The sequence below is a fragment of the Chelonia mydas genome, chromosome 4 (genome assembly GCF_015237465.2).
Source record: "Chelonia mydas isolate rCheMyd1 chromosome 4, rCheMyd1.pri.v2, whole genome shotgun sequence".
Classification (NCBI taxonomy): Eukaryota; Metazoa; Chordata; order Testudines; family Cheloniidae; genus Chelonia; species Chelonia mydas.
The window spans coordinates 78,873,923-78,890,931 of NC_057852.1; the positions used below are offsets into that span (position 1 = coordinate 78,873,923).

The window sequence follows — 17,009 nt, forward strand, 5'->3', positions numbered from 1 at the left end:
TAGTTTTGACCCTAGGCTCCTTGCAAGGTGCTAGTGCTGCATGTGTAGGGTCTGGTGTGGGCACACCTGTCCTAGTGGTTGTTCTATTGTGAGAGTGATAATTTCAGGATTTTCCCCCAATACCATATACAGCCTGTATTTAATTTAAGTTGTGGGGCAAAATTTTGAAAAGCTAATGACTTAGGAGCCTGAGTCCCACTTTCAAAAGTGATGTAGGAATTTAGGAGCCTATATCTTATTGAAAGCCAATGAGAATTAGGATCCTTAGTGCCTAAACCACTTTTGAAAATGGGACTTGGGCTCCTAAATTACGTAGATGCTTTTGAAAGTGTTACCCACAGTCACTGCTTTTTCGTAAAGCCTAGTACTTCCTTATCCTTTCCATTACTACATGTCAAATGATTATAGACAATTACACCGTCTTCCCTTTGCCACCTCTTTTATAAGTTGCTCTTATCCTATTAATTTCTTTCACCTTTTCCATCTGGGACATGGCCTCTACTGCCACTTCGATTACTTATCATTAATTAGGACTGCAGATTTTTGCATACCTTTGCAGTCTCTTCAGTTTACCAAAGTCCGTTCTCTGTTATCTGGCCCAAAACTGAACACAGCACTATTTTTTGCAACAGAAGTACATTCTGCGTGTGTGTTTAATTTATCCATTATCACCTGCAGGTATATTTCTGCATTAATGCTCTTCATCTAGTCAGCTTTTGTTCTGGGTTTTATTTCTTTCTTGGTTGGAAGTGGGAAGGAGCTAGTATTATTTCCGTTCCAACTTTATTTTCTTTCTGCTATATTGAATCACTCCCCACTGGACTTAGCTCAGTTTTCCAAACGCTGCAGATTTTTCTGTAGTTTTGCTTAGGGTAAAATGTTCAAAAGTATCTAAGTTATTTAGAAGCCTTTGAAAGTTATATACCTCAAAATATGATGATATTAACAAATTATATAATTACATCTTCCAGGTTATTCATTAATATTAAAGAATATTAGTCCCTATACAGAGGTCTGTGCAAAAATTGCTTAATACTTATCCTAGTTTGATTATGTGAATGTTTGATCCCTGTTTAGTAGGAAAGTTCAAGTACTAAATAGTAGTTTTATTTAGCTGCTGGGAAATCTTCTATAGGAATGTCATCAGACTTTCCAGAGGCTGGTCAATAACCCACTGAAAGGAGTGACTGGGAGAGGTAAGGTGGGGAAAAGATATTATTTCCTTATTAGCACAAAAGTCTTGATTAATTTGCTGGCAGTACTTGGTAGGAACAGTTGGACAAAAATAATTGTTTGGGGTTTTGCAGGGGGGTTTTTCCTGCTGTTTATCTCAGTGAATCTGTGTTTCTTCTTTGTTGCCTGAATAAGGCTCTATGGGTGCTGTAGCTATGCCACTACAGCGCCGTAGTGTAGACACTTCCTACAGCACTCAAAGGGTTTTTTTCCATTACAACAGACAGTTCATCTCCCCAAGTGGCAGTAGCTAGGTTGACAGAAACATTCTTCCATTGACCTAGCCATGTGAACATTGGGGGTTAGTATAGCATAGTCGCAGCACTATTGAATACATTTGAATAATTGAGGAAATTTTCAGTGTACTTGATGGACATAACCCTTTTTTCAGATGAGAGTGTTTTGGATAATTAAGGTTTACATAATCAAGACTGTGTTGTATATAAAGCTAATGAATTACACTAAGAGAGGGAAAGCAAGAGCATCATGAAAACCTACCGTGCATGCATACGTTTCATTCTGTATCTGTGACTGATATGTTCATTTGCTCCGAAGGTGGTGTACACCTCCAGCATATTGGGGTTGGGCTAGTCTGCAGTGTGAGATGTTCAAAGTTAGCCTGAAATATTTGTTCCAACATATAAAGTTTTTATAGCTCTCTTCCCCCCCATCCCCCCATCTTTGAAATAGCTGTTTAGGTGTTCCTGTAATTATTTAATGAATGAAATATAATGGTTCTTAAATCTGTTTTTATACATGCTAAATAACATTATAAGAACACTCTCAAAAAATAAGAAGCAGCACAGGTTACCAGAAAGTGAGCCATAAATGCACTGCAAGAAAATCTGATGACACTGCTGGCTTAATAGCTCTTCAGCTCGTGTCCATGCTTTGTTCCCTACTCCTCCTGTGATTCCCTCTTAAAGCCCTGAAAATTTCCATTCTTCCCCTGCATTACTTCTCCAGCTAATAACTCTGTGTTTGGCTGACCATCCTGAGCTGGACATGGAGTTACTATATCAGTAGAAGGTGTTCATTGTCCCTTGGGCCAAATTCTAATCTCAAATTCAGTTCCTTACATAGTAATGTATTGTGCTTCCCACTAGAGAGTTAAGCCAGAAAGGGAAATATGACATGTGGAAAAGCTAAGCAAACAGTTCTGTGGGTAGAATAGAGCAGTTTTACTTCCATGGAAACTGCCCAATTAGATCTTAGCGTCTGGTTAAAACTAAATTTGAGAAATCTGGTATATATCGTGGGACCTGCTATATTCAGTCTGGAAGCAAAAACAAAGGAGTGAAAAAAGCAATACAATGGTAGGAACATGTAAAATGGGAACAGGAAGAGGAGGTAATTCAAGATATTGACAATATATTATTAATCTAAAATGTAACATGAGGAGCTAGTGCATTTACCCAGTGTAATTGTACTGCTGAGTGCCATTAGATTAAATAATTTGAGGATGAAAAATATTCTTTCTAATTTTTCTCTGTTATTTTAATACTGCGTTTTCATCTTGTATATGATAACAGTGCAGGTGAAGCTAATTTTCTAATTTAAATAATACATGTGATACAGCTACTTGGTTTCCAGACAAAGTGCTCCATCTACAGGCAGGATAACATTTTATTCAAAAGCTTTTCAGTATCTCATTTCATGTAGAATATTAGCAGTATGCTTCTTTTCTAGAACACAGTAGAGTTTGCAAAATTGATTCGATTTGTTCTTCGACTGTGTGTCAGTGTAAATCCCACTGTAGATAGGCATGCATCTTACGGGCATGAGATCAGATTTTTTTTAAATATCAGTGTATATTGGGTCCATGCATGCACCTTGTGCCTCCTTGTGCTGCCTAAAGGGGGAATTGGCTGTGACCCTCCTAGTTCAGTCTTCCTGACCATGGCAGTGCTATTTTTTCTAGCTTAAAATTTACCTTTTCAGTGAAGAATCTCCTCCTCTTCTCCCCAAATGTGGTCACTTTCCCTCCACCTTCATTCCTGTAGCCCACCAGAGAAAAAGGATCGAGGAAGAGAGACATGCACAGGTAAAGTGCCTTGCACTGACCAACATGAAGGGCTTCAAACACTCTGGATTTAAATCCTGCTCGATCTGCAGCAAACTCATTGGTCTGGTCGATGGGCATAGTCAAAGCCTATTCTTTCTGAGGGACAGCCATGTTCCACATAGATGTTTGACATGTAAATCCTTCTGCTCAGGAAGTCATAATTCTAGAAATGTGTGACTGCAAGTGCATCTATTAGAGCAGAGATTCTCAACCTTTCTCTTTCTGATGCCCCCCCAACATGCTACAAAAACTCTCCGGCCCACATGTGCCACAATAACTGGTTTTGTGCATATAAAAGCCAGGGGTGGCATTAGGGGGTAGCAAGCAGGACAATTGCCTGGGACCCCATGCTACAGGGGTCCCCCTGAAGCTACGTTGCTCAGGCTTCAGCTTCAGCCCCGGGTGGCGGGGCTCGGGGACCTGGGCTTCAGCCCCATGTGGTGGGGCTTCGGCTTTCTCCCCTGGGCCCCAGCGAGTCTAATGCTGGCCCTGCTTGGAGGCCCCCATAAAACCTGCTCGAGGCCCCCTTGGGTGGCCCCAGGCCCCTAGTTGAGAACCACTGCATTAAGGCAATTTATGTGAAGGACTTCAGACCCAGAGGAAGTTAAAACTTCCAAAGAACGGTCAAAAGGGTCTTCATCCATGAACACACTCTCAACTACATCACACAACCCAGCAAAAGGCAGGAAAGAAGACACTATCAAAATTGGCACAGGCTACATTGAGGGCAACTGCCTCTGCCTTTAGCACCAGACGTCTCTACACCAGTATTGACACCAACAGCCCCAACATTGACATTGAGCTCAGTGCCATCTCTCCCAATGCCAACAATGTCATTGTTATAGCCTGCACTGGCACCCTGACGTAAAGGTGGGACTGAAGGACAGCCAATTGGAGCCCAAGTTTGGCTTCAGGCATCAGGAGATATGGCTCTGTAAGGAGGAGAAGAAGCTTCATTCGTCCTAGGGCAAGGCATCCAAGTCTGCCACTCAATCAGAAATGATGCATAGTAAACTGTCACTGGCACAGACGAAGACACCAGTACTGACAACCACACCGATTACAAGCCCAAAGTATGCCCTGATAGAATTATAGAGTTCCCCTCCAGGGACATTGTTGGTATTGGAGCAGCACCTGGCACCAGGACTTGAGCAGAGGCATTGCTGCATGGCATCGCTGTTCAAAAAGTCTTACCCTTCTTCACCATCACCATATTATGCTTTCCCTCTAGCATTAAGCAGGGATGGCTGTCTTCTGCCTTCTTGTAGTACCATAGGGATGACACCAGAGATCATTATCACATGGCACCAGAGTCAAGGAAACCTATAGTGGTCAATCACTGGTGACTGAGCCAGTACCCATCTGGCATGCTACCTTGGCCCTACTGGGCGCTGTCATCGTGAGTATCTTGCAGTGGATCGCCCTCAAGTATGTCCAGGAAGAGGAGGAGATCAGGCTGCCCGTGAACACCCAGGAGCTGGGGATAGCAGATGGACAACAATATCCTCAGTGTCCACTGAAAGAATTGTCATTTTTGCCTGATGAGGCAGTTACACTAGCCCCTGTCCCCACAAGTGATGATTTTAAGACCTTTCAGATTTTCCTATCTTGTATCACAGAGATCTAGATATCAAATAAGTAGTAATACAAGAGAAATCCCAGAAACTCTTTGACATTTTGACTGCATCAGTCCCAGCTGGGGTTGCTCTCCCCATTAATGAGGGAAGCCAAGGGGCATTTCTGCCTCTCCTTCAGAACTCACAGATAATACAGCAGCCATGCACTACATAAACAAAAGAGCTCCAGCTCTTCGCCCCTCTTCCTGGAGGCCATAAAATTCGGGACTTGGAATGTAGTGACTCCAATGGTCCTTCCTCCCTTGGGAGTTAGCAACAGTCTAGCAAACTTCCTGACCAGGGAAACTGTGACCCTTCATGAAAGGTCCTTACACAGGTTTGGCATAGGACTGGTATTCTGTCACTGCAGATCCCCCATATTAGACTTCTTTGATCTCAAGAACAACGCCAAGTGTCAGAATTTTGGCTCCAGAGGAGGCCTTAGTTTAGAATCATTGTCAGATGCCTTCCTTCTGCAATGGAACAGAGGCTGCTCTGCGCCTTTCCACTGATTACCCTGATCCCCAGGGTAATCGCCAAGATTGAAAGAGCAAAGCTAATCATTTTAATAGCTTCCTATTGACCAAGACAGTTTTGGATGACAGACTTCCTGCAGCTGTCCTTTCAGCTCTCAAACCAGCTTCCAGACCATCTGGATCTGATCTCAGTTTCAGGGCCAGATACTCCATCCAGACTAGACAGAGACTTCTCCTTACAAGTTCAGGAAATACTGTACAGAGCAGGAAAACATCTACCAGAAGACTGTACCTAATGGAAGATGTTCTTAATATGCGACCTCACCAGAAGTTCATTCCTAAGCTGATCTCAGATGTGTATCAAAACACAGTCAACCACCTGTCTTTTTCCTGAAGCCACACTCTGCACCGAAAGAAAAGAAGTTACACACATTGGATGTACCCAGGAGTTTGCTTTATTATATTGACAGGATCACACTGTCGCGCTTCTATTATTAGTTGTAATTGGGCATTGTAAAAGTCAAGCCATCTCTTCACCAAGAATATTGAAATTGATCACGTAATGTTACCAGGTGCCTGGTGTACTTTGCCTCCAAACATCAAGGCTCACTCCACCCAAGCACAGGCTACATAGTGCAGCTACTTCAGAAATGTGCCACTATCAGAAATCAGCTATGTGGAGTAATCCATTGACCTTTGCCAAACACTATGCCTTGGACTTAGTTGCTAGATCAGATGCCAAGTTCGGGAGAGAAATCCGTGTTCATATGATACAGCTGAAACTCCTCATTCCCACCATCTTGAGGGGGCACTGCTTTCCAGTGGGATCCATCTCAATATATATTCAAAGAAGAAAGAATGGTTACTTAATCTATAACAACAGTGATCTTCAAGATGATGTCAGTGTGGATCCCTCAACCCACCTTCTCTTCCTGCTCTTCAGAGTTCTCAGCTACCACAGGCTTTGAATTGCAAGAGAACTTGGGAGGGAGAGGGAGGGCTGCTCCTTCCTTTATGCCCTTACATGGGAACACAAAGAGGCACAGGGTGCATGTGAAACCCCGACAGACATTGTAGTTTAAAAAACTCCATGCATAAGGCACATATATAGCTACACTGGCATCCACATGACTACTACATCTCAAAGACCCACAGTTATTGTAAGGTAAGTAACCATTCTTTACCAGCTGTGGATTTTTAAGTACCAAATATATCAATATCATTCTCTAGTCCTTATCTGGATGTGTTTGATTTTATGGTTAAAATAGGAAATATTTTTCATCGTGTATGCAACAACTGTGGAATAAGTGTATATATGATCTTTAATAGGGTTACTGGTCTAACAGAAAAGGGGGCAAAGCAAAGTGATATATCTTGATTTTTAGTAAGGCTTTTGATACAGTTCCACATAACATTCTCATAACCAAACTAGGGCGATGTGGTTTAAATGAAATTTCTGTAAGATGGGTGCACAACTGGTTCTCAAAGAGTAGTTATCAATGGTTCGAAGTGAAATTTGGAGGGTGTATCTAGTAGGGTCCCGTGGGGCTCAGTCCTGGGTCCAGTACTAGTCAATATTTTGCTAACTGAATATGAGTCAACGTCATGCATTAATGACTTGGATAATGGAATGCAAAATATGCTTATAAAATTTGCAGATGATACTAAACTGGAAGGTATTGCAAGCATTTTGGATGACAGGATAAGAATTCAAAACAATCTTCACAAATTGGAGAACTGGTCTGAATTTAGCAAGATGAAAATTCAATGAAGATAAGTGCAAAATACAGCACTTAGGAAGTAAAAATCAAGTGCACAACTACAAAATAGGGAATAACTGGCTAGGTGGGAGTACTTCTGAAAAGGATATGGGGTTATAGTGGATCACAAATTCAGTATGGGTCATCAATGTGATGCAGTTGCAAAAGAGGCTAATATAATTCTGGGGTGTATTCACAAGAGTGTTGAATGTAAGCCGTGGGAAGTAATTGTCCCTCTAGAGTCTGCACTGGTAAGGCCTCAGCTGGAGTGCAGTGTCAAATTCTGGGTGCCACATCTTAGGAAAGATGTGGATAAATTGGAGAGAATCCAGAAGAGAGCAACAAAAATGATAAAAGGTTTAGAAAACCTCATGTAAGAGGAAAGTAGGTCTTATTTGGTCTTGAGAAAAGTAGACTGAGTGGGGGACATAAGTCTTCAAATATGTTAAGGGGTGTTATAAAGAGGACAACGATCAATTGTTCTACATGTTCACTGAAGGTAGAACAAGAAGAAATTGACTTAATCTACAGAAAGGGGGTAAAAATTCTAACATATTTAAGCTCTGAAATAGGCTTCCCAGGGAGGTTGTGGAATCCCCATTATTGGAGGCTTTTAAGAACAGACTGGACAAACAACTGTCAGGGATGGTCTAGGTCTTGCCTCAGTGCAGGGACTTGACTTGATAACCTCTTGAGATCCCTTCCAGCCCTACGTTTCTCTGATTCCATGTTTTAAAGCAACTTAATGTTAATCTCTTGTTTAGATGGATACGAAGTTTGATAGGCCCAACATTTCACTGATTTTAAAAGTTAATGTTTGTTTTCCTTTTAATTGACATTTGTGTTTTGAAATAAACTATAATCCCTCCCCCTTACATTGCTAAAATCCTAGCTTCTCATCAGTGGCAATTCATACATTACAAACCCACAGTTCTGGATTTCTGCATATCTGTGATCTCAAGCATAACACTTCATGCTGTCTCTCCACTCATGCCTGTCTTTTCTATTAAAATGAGCAGGTGGGGCTTTTCATATACAGGAATTTTGCTCTGAAATGTACAAGAATCCTGATTTCTGAATGCTTTCATTCTGCCTGCCCACTTACAAAAGCAGAGCAGACGTGCAGAATGGAGGGATGGTGCAATATATGTGTGCTTGCATGACATAAATATTCATTTCCTCAAGCCAAAACAGAACCATTAATTTTACTTTTTAGGCCCTCTGGCCGTTACAGTGCCCTTATAAACCAAAAGTCAGATTAAAAGAGTAGAAAATAATTTCTTTTGCAAGTGCTGGAAAACCAAACCTTTTTATACATAGTTACTTGGGACCTGAGCCTCCTCTCATCTACTACTCAGCATAATCGAGGGGATTCCTTGTGTTACTACTCCCTGCAGTAGTGGGTGACCACAAGATCAGACCCTTACATTGTGACATTTTAAGCTTTTAAAACCATTTGTATTGCATGCTCCAGTAATATCTTTTTTGCCCACCCCATTTTTATTATTTTAATAAATGGCTTTCCTTTCAAGGATGTAGAAAGGACTTTATTATCTCTTATGTGATATCCTGACCCATATTTTAAAACATTTTATTTTTATTTTTCCATAGGTCCTCCCATGCCATCCTCTTCATCTAGTCCATCCGTCATTGAACATTTACATTCCCTTCCTCCATCACCCAATCGCCATGACAACCAGAGGTGGTTGCTAAGTACTAATGCCATCCAGCCAGTTCAGGACTCTGATACAGATGAGGACTATACTGCCAGCACTTATCTAGTACAGACCGGTACTGTTTCAGTTTTCCCCCCAGATCATGGTAAGAAGAGGACAACTTGTCCATAGTTTGAATGCACTTTCTTATTTTCCATCCTGTTATAAAGCAGTCTGATATGAGTGAAGGAGATTAAAATCATTCAGTATTTTAAATTCATCTTCCCTTTAATTTTCACAAGTGATTGTGTACTTTCAAGAATGCAGAATAAGCAAGAGTAGAAATTGACCTTTTGTGGTATATAAGATGAAAGTAGTTTATCTAAATTATTTTGAAGTAGTAATCACATACAACAAGAACCACTAATTGTACATTATGTATTATAACTCACAGCTGAGGTCTGACTGCCCTACATTTATGGTTCTTTTCAAATGGTACGCTGAAGTTTGTTAAACTGACATGATATTTAGCTTCAACATTTTGAGGGTATGTCCTACTGACTAACTTCCACAAATGCAGAGGTCCCAGACACGCTGGGGCTGATGTGGTTTTACTGCCAAGAAGGGCAGGATTTGGGGAACTCATGTAGCCTTGGAACACACACTGTCAAGGTGGATGAGGCTTTTTTTAAACAACTAACAAAATCATCCAAATCACAGGACTTGGTAGTGATGGGGGACTTCAACTACACAGACATCTGTTGGGAAAATAACACAGCAGGGCACAGATTATCCAGCAAGTTCTTGGAATGTATTGGAGACAATATTTTATTTCAGAAGGTGGAGAAAGCTACTGGGGGGAGGCTGTTCTAGACTTGATTTGACAAATAGGGAGGAACTGGTTGAGAATTTGAAAGTGGAAGGCAACTTGGGTGAAAGGGATCATGAAATGGTAGAGTTCATGATTCTAAGCAATGGTAGGAGGGAGAACAGCACAATAAAGACAATTAATTTCAAGAAGGCAGACTTTAGCAAACTCAGGGAGATGGTAGGTAAAATCCCATGGGAATCAAGTCTGAGGGGAAAAACAATTGAAAACAGTTGGCAGTTTTTCAAAGAGACATTATTAAGGGCACAAGAGCAAACTATCCCACTGCATAGGAAAGATAGGAAGTATGGCAAGAGACCACCCTGGCTTAACCAGGAGATCTTCAATGATCTAAAACTCAAAAAAGTGTCCTACAAAAAATGGAAACTCGGTCAAATTACAAAGGATGAATATAAACAAGTAACACAAGTGTGTAGGGACAAATTTAGAAAAGCCAAGGCACAAAATGAGATCAAACTAGCTAGGGACATAAAAGGAAACAAGAAAACATACTACAAATACATTAGAAGCAAGAGGAAGACCAAGGACGGAGTAGGCCCATTACTCAATGAGGGGGGAAAGACAATAACAGAAAAAGTGGAAATGGCAGAGATGCTTAATGACTTCTGTTTCGGTTTTCACCAAGAAAATTGATGGTGATTGGACATCTAACATGGTGAATGCCAGTGAAAATGTGGTAGGTTCAGAATCTAAAATAGGGAACAAACAAGTCAAAAATTACTTAGACAAGTTACAAAGAGTCCTGTGGCACCTTATAGACTAACAGATGTATTGGAGCACAGAGGGGCATTGCTGGCACATGATGGCATAGATTACATTGGTGACGGTCATGTTAACACCACCCTATACCGAAAACACACCGACCGCTATGCCTACCTTTATGCTTCCAGCTTCCATCCCGGACACACCACACGATACACTGGCTACAGCCAAGTGCTGAGGTACAACCGCATTTGCTCCAACCTCTCAGACAGAGACCAACACCTACAAGATCTTCACCAAGCATTGTCAAAACTACGATACCCACAGAAGGAAATAAGGAAACAGATCAACAGAGCCAGACATGTACCCAGAAGCCTCCTGCTGCAAGACAGAAAGAAGAAAGAAAAGTCAAGAAAGAAACCAACAGAACTCCACTGGCCATCACATACAGTCCTCAGCTAAAACCTCTCCAATGCATCATCAGTGATCTACAACGCATCCTGGACAACGATCCTTCACTTTCACAGGCCTTGGGAGGCAGGCCAGTTCTCGCCCACAGACAACCTGCCAACCTGAAGCATATTCTCACCAGCAACTACACACCGCACCATAGTAACTCTAACTCAGGAACCAATCCATGCAACAAACCTCGATGCCAACTCTTCCCACATATCTACACTAGCGACACCATCACAGGACCTAACCAGATCAGCCACACCATCACTGGTTCATTCACCTGCACGTCTACCAATATAATCTACGCCATCATGTGCTAGCAATGCCCCTCTGCTATGTACTTCGGCCAAACTGAACAGTCCCTACATAAAAGGATAAATGGACACAAATCAGATATTAGGAATGGCAATATAAAAAAACCTGTAGGAGAACACTTCAGCCTCCCTGGACACACAATAGTAGATTTAAAGGTAGCCATCCTGCAGCAAAAAAACTTCAGGACCAGACTTCAAAGAGAAACTGCTGAGCTTCAGTTCATTTTCAAATTTGATACTATCAGCTCAGGATTAAACAAAGACTGTGAATGGTTAGCCAACTGCAAAAGCAGTTTCTCCTCCCTTGGTGTTCACACCTCAACTGCTAGAAGAGGGCCTCATCCTCCCTGATTGAACTAACCTCGTTATCCCTAGCCTGATTCTTGCTTGCATATTTATACCTGCCTCTGGAAATTTCCACTACATGCATCCGACAGAGTGAGTGTTCACCCACGAATGCTTATGCTCCAATACGTCTGTTAGCCTATAAGGTGCCAGAGGACTCTTTGCCGCTTTTACAGACCCAGACTAACACAGCTACCCCTCTGATATAAGACAAGTTAGATGTCTTCAAATCACCAGGGCCTGATGAAATGCATCCTAGAATACTCAAGGAGCTGACTGAGGAGATATCTGAGCCATTAGCAATTATCTTTGAAAAGTCATGGAAGACGGGAGACAATCCAGAAAACTGGAAAAGGGCAAATATAGTGCCCATCTATAAAAAGGGAAATAAGGACAACCCGGGGAATTACAGACCAGTCAGCTTCACTTATGCACCCAGAAAGATAATGGACCAAATAAGTAAGCAATCAGTTCGCAAACACCTAGAAGATAATAAGGTGATAAACAACAGTCAGCATGGATTTGTCAAGAACAAATCATGTCAAACCAGCCTGATAGCTTTCTTTGACAGGGTAACAAGCCTTGTAGATGGGGGGAATCAGTAGATATATCTTGACTTTTAGTAAGGCTTTTGATACTGTCTCACATGATCTTGTCATAAACAAATTAGGGAAATGCAACCTAGATGGAACTACTATAAGGTGGTTGCATAATTGGTTGGAAAACTGTTCCCAGAGAGTAGTTATCAGTGGTTCACAGTCATGCTGGAAGGGCATAATGAGTGGGGTCCCGGAGGGATCGGTTCTGGGTCTGGTTCTGTTCAATATCTTCAGCAGTGATCTAGATAATGGCATAGAGTACACTTATAAAGTTTGCGGATGATACGAAGCTCGGAGGGGTTGCAAGTGCTTTGGAGGATAGGATTAAAATTCAAAATGATCTGGACAAACTGGAGAAATGGTCTGAAGTAAATAGGGTGAAATTCAATAAGGACAAATGCAAAGTACTCCACTTAGGAAGGAACAATCAGTTGCACGCATACAAAATGGGAAATGACTGCTTCGGAAGAAGCAATGCAGAAAGGGACCTGGGGGTCATAGTGGATCACAAGCTAAATAAGAGTCTACAGTTTAACGCTGTTGCAAAAAAAGCAAATATTATTCTGGGATGTATTAGCGGGAGTATTGTAAGCAAGACACGAAAAGTAATTCTTCCGCTCTATTCCGTGCTGATTAGGCCTCAACTAGAATATTGTGTCCACTTCTGGGCACCACATTTCAGGAAAAAGATGTGGAAAAAATGGAGAAAGTGCAGAGAAGAGCAACAAAAATGATTAAAGGTCTAGAAAACATGACCTTAAGAGGGAAGATTGAAAAAATTGGGTTTGTTTAGTCTGGAGAAGAGAAGACGGAGAGGGGACATAACAGTTTTCAAGTACATAAAGGGTTGTTACAAGGAGGAGGGAGAAAAAATGTTCTTCTTAACTTCTGAGGATAGGACAAGAAGAAATTGGCTTAACTTGCAGCAAGGGCGGTTTAGGTTAGACATAGGAAAAACTTCCTAACTGTCAGAGTGGTTAAGCACTGGAATAAATTGCCTAGGGAGGTTGTGGAATCTCCATCATTGGGGATTTTTAAGAGCAGGTTGGACAAACACCTGTCAGGGATGGTCTAGATCAGTGGTTCTCAAAGCCGATCCGCCACTTGTTCAGGGAAAGCCCTTGGTGCGCCGGACCAGTTTGTTTACCTGCAGCGTCTGCAGGTTCGGCTGATCGTGGCTTCTACTGGCTGCGGTTCGCCGCTCCAGGCCAATGGGGGCTGCGGGAAGGGCGGCCAGCACGTCCCTTGGCCCGTGCCGCTTCCCGCAGCCCCCATTGGCCTGGAGCGGCAAACTGCGGCCAGTGGGAGCCGCGATCGGCCGAACCTGCAGACACGGCAGGTAAACAAACCGGTCCGGCACGCCAGGGGCTTTCCCTGAATAAGCGGTGGACCAACTTTGAGAACCACTGGTCTAGATAATATTTAGTTCTGCCTTGAGGGCAGGAGACTGGACTAGATGACGTTTTGAGGTCCATTCCAGTTCTGTGATTCTAAGTTGTATTCCTGTAACCAAATATGTAAGATGGCTGTGTGATGAGAGTGGGGGCAGTAACTCCAAAGCACATCATTCCATACCTCCCATCTTTCAAACCTACCAATGTATAACATAAGTAATCAAAATATGTGATGACCAAAATGCAGAACACCTGTGTTTGCTTGTTCACCATGCCATAATAAATAGAATATAGTGGTTGTAAACTATAAAACTGAGTTTTAAAGGTTTTTTTAGTGTATGAATTAAACCAGTTTTTAAAATCAGCAAACTGGAAAAACAAATTATATATCATGCATAACAATGAGGACCCACCCCAAGTGGGTGATCAGAAGGGCTTAATATCCAAACCTACAGTGTGTCAGCTTGATGTTGACCATTTGAGCTCAAGGAATAACTGTTATTGTCTATATGAACTCGGGGGGGACTTCACACATGCTTTCCCAGTTGGCTATAGACCTATTTGCTAGATAGAAGTAGAATGTTACAGAGCAGAAATACTAAGTTCTGTTCCTGGTTCTGAGGGAAGGGTGGTGGTGTGGTTAAAGCAGTGGTTGGTTAGAGACAGGATAGCAAAGCACATAGATTTTGCACCTTCACTTGGAAAGGCAGTGTGCCTGAGTAGGTAAGAGCTAGAGCTGCTATATTAGTGACCTGGTTCAAGATTTTGAAAAGTAATAGTAATTTTGGGTACTATAATTTTTGGGTGCTCAACTTGAGACGTTTCAGAGAGGTCCGATTTTCAGAATCTGGAAGCTGAATGCTTTCTGAAAATTAGTCCCTTTAAAACTATCTCAAATTGACCAACCAAAAATTAAGGCATTGTATTAATTGGATTTCGGGGCTGTACCGCTCCAGCCCTGAAGGGGTAAAAACAGCCCTGGGGAGAACAGCTGGGGGAAGCTGAGTGAGCAGATGACCACAGCTGTGACCAGCTCAATCAGGGCCTCGCTGGCCTTTATAAGAGGGCTGTGAGCCAGGAGCAGAAGAAGAGTCTCACTCTAGCCCTAGAGTGGGAAGGGTTAGCTGCCTGGGAGCAAGGTACCTAGAGCCGGAGCAGTGCTGGGGAAGGGCAAAGGGGGCTGGGAAGCTCCAGCCTGGTAAACCTCCAGGTTGCAGGCCTTAGTGAAGGCCTACAAAGGTACTGGGGCTGCAGAGGGGCAGCCTGAGGATAGGCAAAGACAGCAGGTCCTAATCTCCTTGCTAATGATGAGTGGCCTTTACAGACTGCAGTCTGTCCCAGTGATCGGGGGCTAGATGATGACTGGCAGTAGCCACTGAGGCAAGGTGGGTTTAGAGCAGAGGTGGGCAAACTATGGCCCACAGGACCCTCCTGCTCGGCCCCTGAGCTCCTGGCCTGGGAGTCGAGTGCCTGGCCCCACCCCTGGTGTCCCCCTGCCCCCACAGCCTCACCTTGCCATGCCGCCAGCGCTGTGCTCGGGGTGGTGAGCTCCTGGGGCAGTGCAGGTGCAGAGCCCAGCCTGACCTGGTGCTCTGAGCTGCTCCAGCCAACGGTGCTCCAGGCAGAGCGATAAGGCGGCAGGGAGCGGGGGTGTTGCATAAAGGGCAGGGGAGTTCGGGGGGGGGGGGGAGCGTGGACAGGGGGTCGAGGTGGTCAGAGGGGGTAACGGAGGCTGAATTGGGGTAGGGGTCCGGAGGGGGAGGCAATCAGGAAGGAGGGGGGGTTGGATGGGGCAGCAGGGGACAGTCAGGGGCAGGGGTTCCGGTTGGCAGGGGGCAGTCAGGGAGAAGGGGTGGTTGGATGAGGGCAGGGGTCCCGGGAGGGGGGGCAGTCAGGAATGAGAGGAATGGTTGGATGGGGTGGTGGGGGGACAGTCAGGGGTGGGGGTTCTGGGGGCAGTCAGGGGACAGGGAGTGGGGTGGATGGGGTAGGGATCCTGGGGGGGCCGTCAGGGAACCGGTGGATTGGATGGGGCAGAAGTCCGGGGGGGGGGGGGGGGGCGTCAGGAGGTGAGAAGCTGGGAGAGGATATGGGGTGGGGTCCGGGCCATTCCTGGCTGTTTGGGGAAGCACAGCCTCCCCAAACTGGCCATCCATACAATTTCCAAAACCTGATGCAGCCCCCAGGCCAAAAAGTTTGTCCACCCCTGGTTAGAGTGTTGGGGGTTCCCCTGGGAGGGGAGACCAAGATTGTGGGGCACTGCGGTGGGCAGAACCCCAGGGTAAGGGCGCTTCACTACAGGGGCCCAAAAATGTTAACGTAACCTAGTCCTTTCCAACATTAAATATTGTTAAACAAGGTTCAGGGTTTGGTATATAGAGATCTCAGCCTGCTTAGTACCATGGCACAAACATCCTTTTAACCTTTTTATTAAAGATACAGAAAAGAAGGGAAAACATGAAAGCATTTGAAATGTAAAGTACTAAGTAAAGCTTTCATTTTAACAGGTTTCAAAGTAGCAGCCATGTTAGTCTGTATCCGCAAAAAGAAAAGGAGTACTTGTGGCACCTTAGAGACGAACAAATTTATTTGAGCATAAGCTTTCGTGAGTTACAGCTCACTTCATCGGATGCATTCAGTGGAAAATACAGTGGGGAGATTTTATATACACAGAGAACGTGAAACAATGGGTGTTACCATACACACTGTAATGAGAGTGATCAGGTAAGGCGAGCTATTGCCAGCAGGAGAGAGAGAGGAAAAAACAAACAAACAAACCAACCTTTTGTAGTGATAATCAAGGTGGGCCATTTCCAGCAGTTGACAAGAACGTGTGAGGAACAGTATGGGGGGGGAATAAACATGTGGAAATAGTTTTACTTTATGTAATGACACATCCACTCCCAGTCTTTATTGAAGCCTAATGTAATGGTGTCCAGTTTGCAAATTAATTCCAATTCAGCAGTCTCTCATTGGAGTCTGTTTTTGAAGTTTTTTGTTGAAGAATTGCAACTTTTAGGTCTGTAATCGAGTGACCAGAGAGATTGAAGTGTTCTCCAACTGGTTTTTGAATGTTATAATTCCTGATGTCTGATTTGTGTCCATTTATTCTTTTACATAGAGACTGTCCAGTTTGACCAATGTACATGGCAGAGGGGCATTGCTGGCACATGATGGCATATATCACATTGGGAGATGTGCAGGTGAATGAGCCTCTGATATTGTGGCTGATGTGATTAGGCCCTATGATGATGTCATAGGACACAGTTGGCAACGGGCTTTGTTGCAAGGATAGGTTCCTGGGTTAGTGTGTTTGTTGTGTGGTGTGTCGTTGCTGGTGAGTATTTGCTTCAGGTTGGGGGGCTGTCTGTAAGCAAGGACTGGCCTGTCTCCCAAGATCTGTGAGAGTGATGGGTCGTGCTTCAGGATAGGTTGTAGATCCTTGATGATGCGCTGGAGAGGTTTTAGCTGGGCGCTGAAGGTGATGGCTAGTGGCGTTCTGTTA

At 43.6% G+C, this 17,009-nt stretch overlaps 1 protein-coding gene across 6 annotated transcripts in view; it reads left to right on the forward strand.

The window, feature by feature from the left end:
* The window catches only part of TENM3 (teneurin transmembrane protein 3), a 2,200,211-nt gene that overhangs the window by 1,929,483 nt on the left and 253,719 nt on the right, over window positions 1-17,009 (forward strand). For all 6 annotated transcript variants that reach the window (XM_043546023.1, XM_037897578.2, XM_043546025.1 and 3 more), the window contains one exon: window positions 8,762-8,971. In XM_043546023.1, the coding sequence (XP_043401958.1) occupies window positions 8,762-8,971 (210 nt within the window). The remainder of the gene's footprint in view (window positions 1-8,761; window positions 8,972-17,009) is intronic.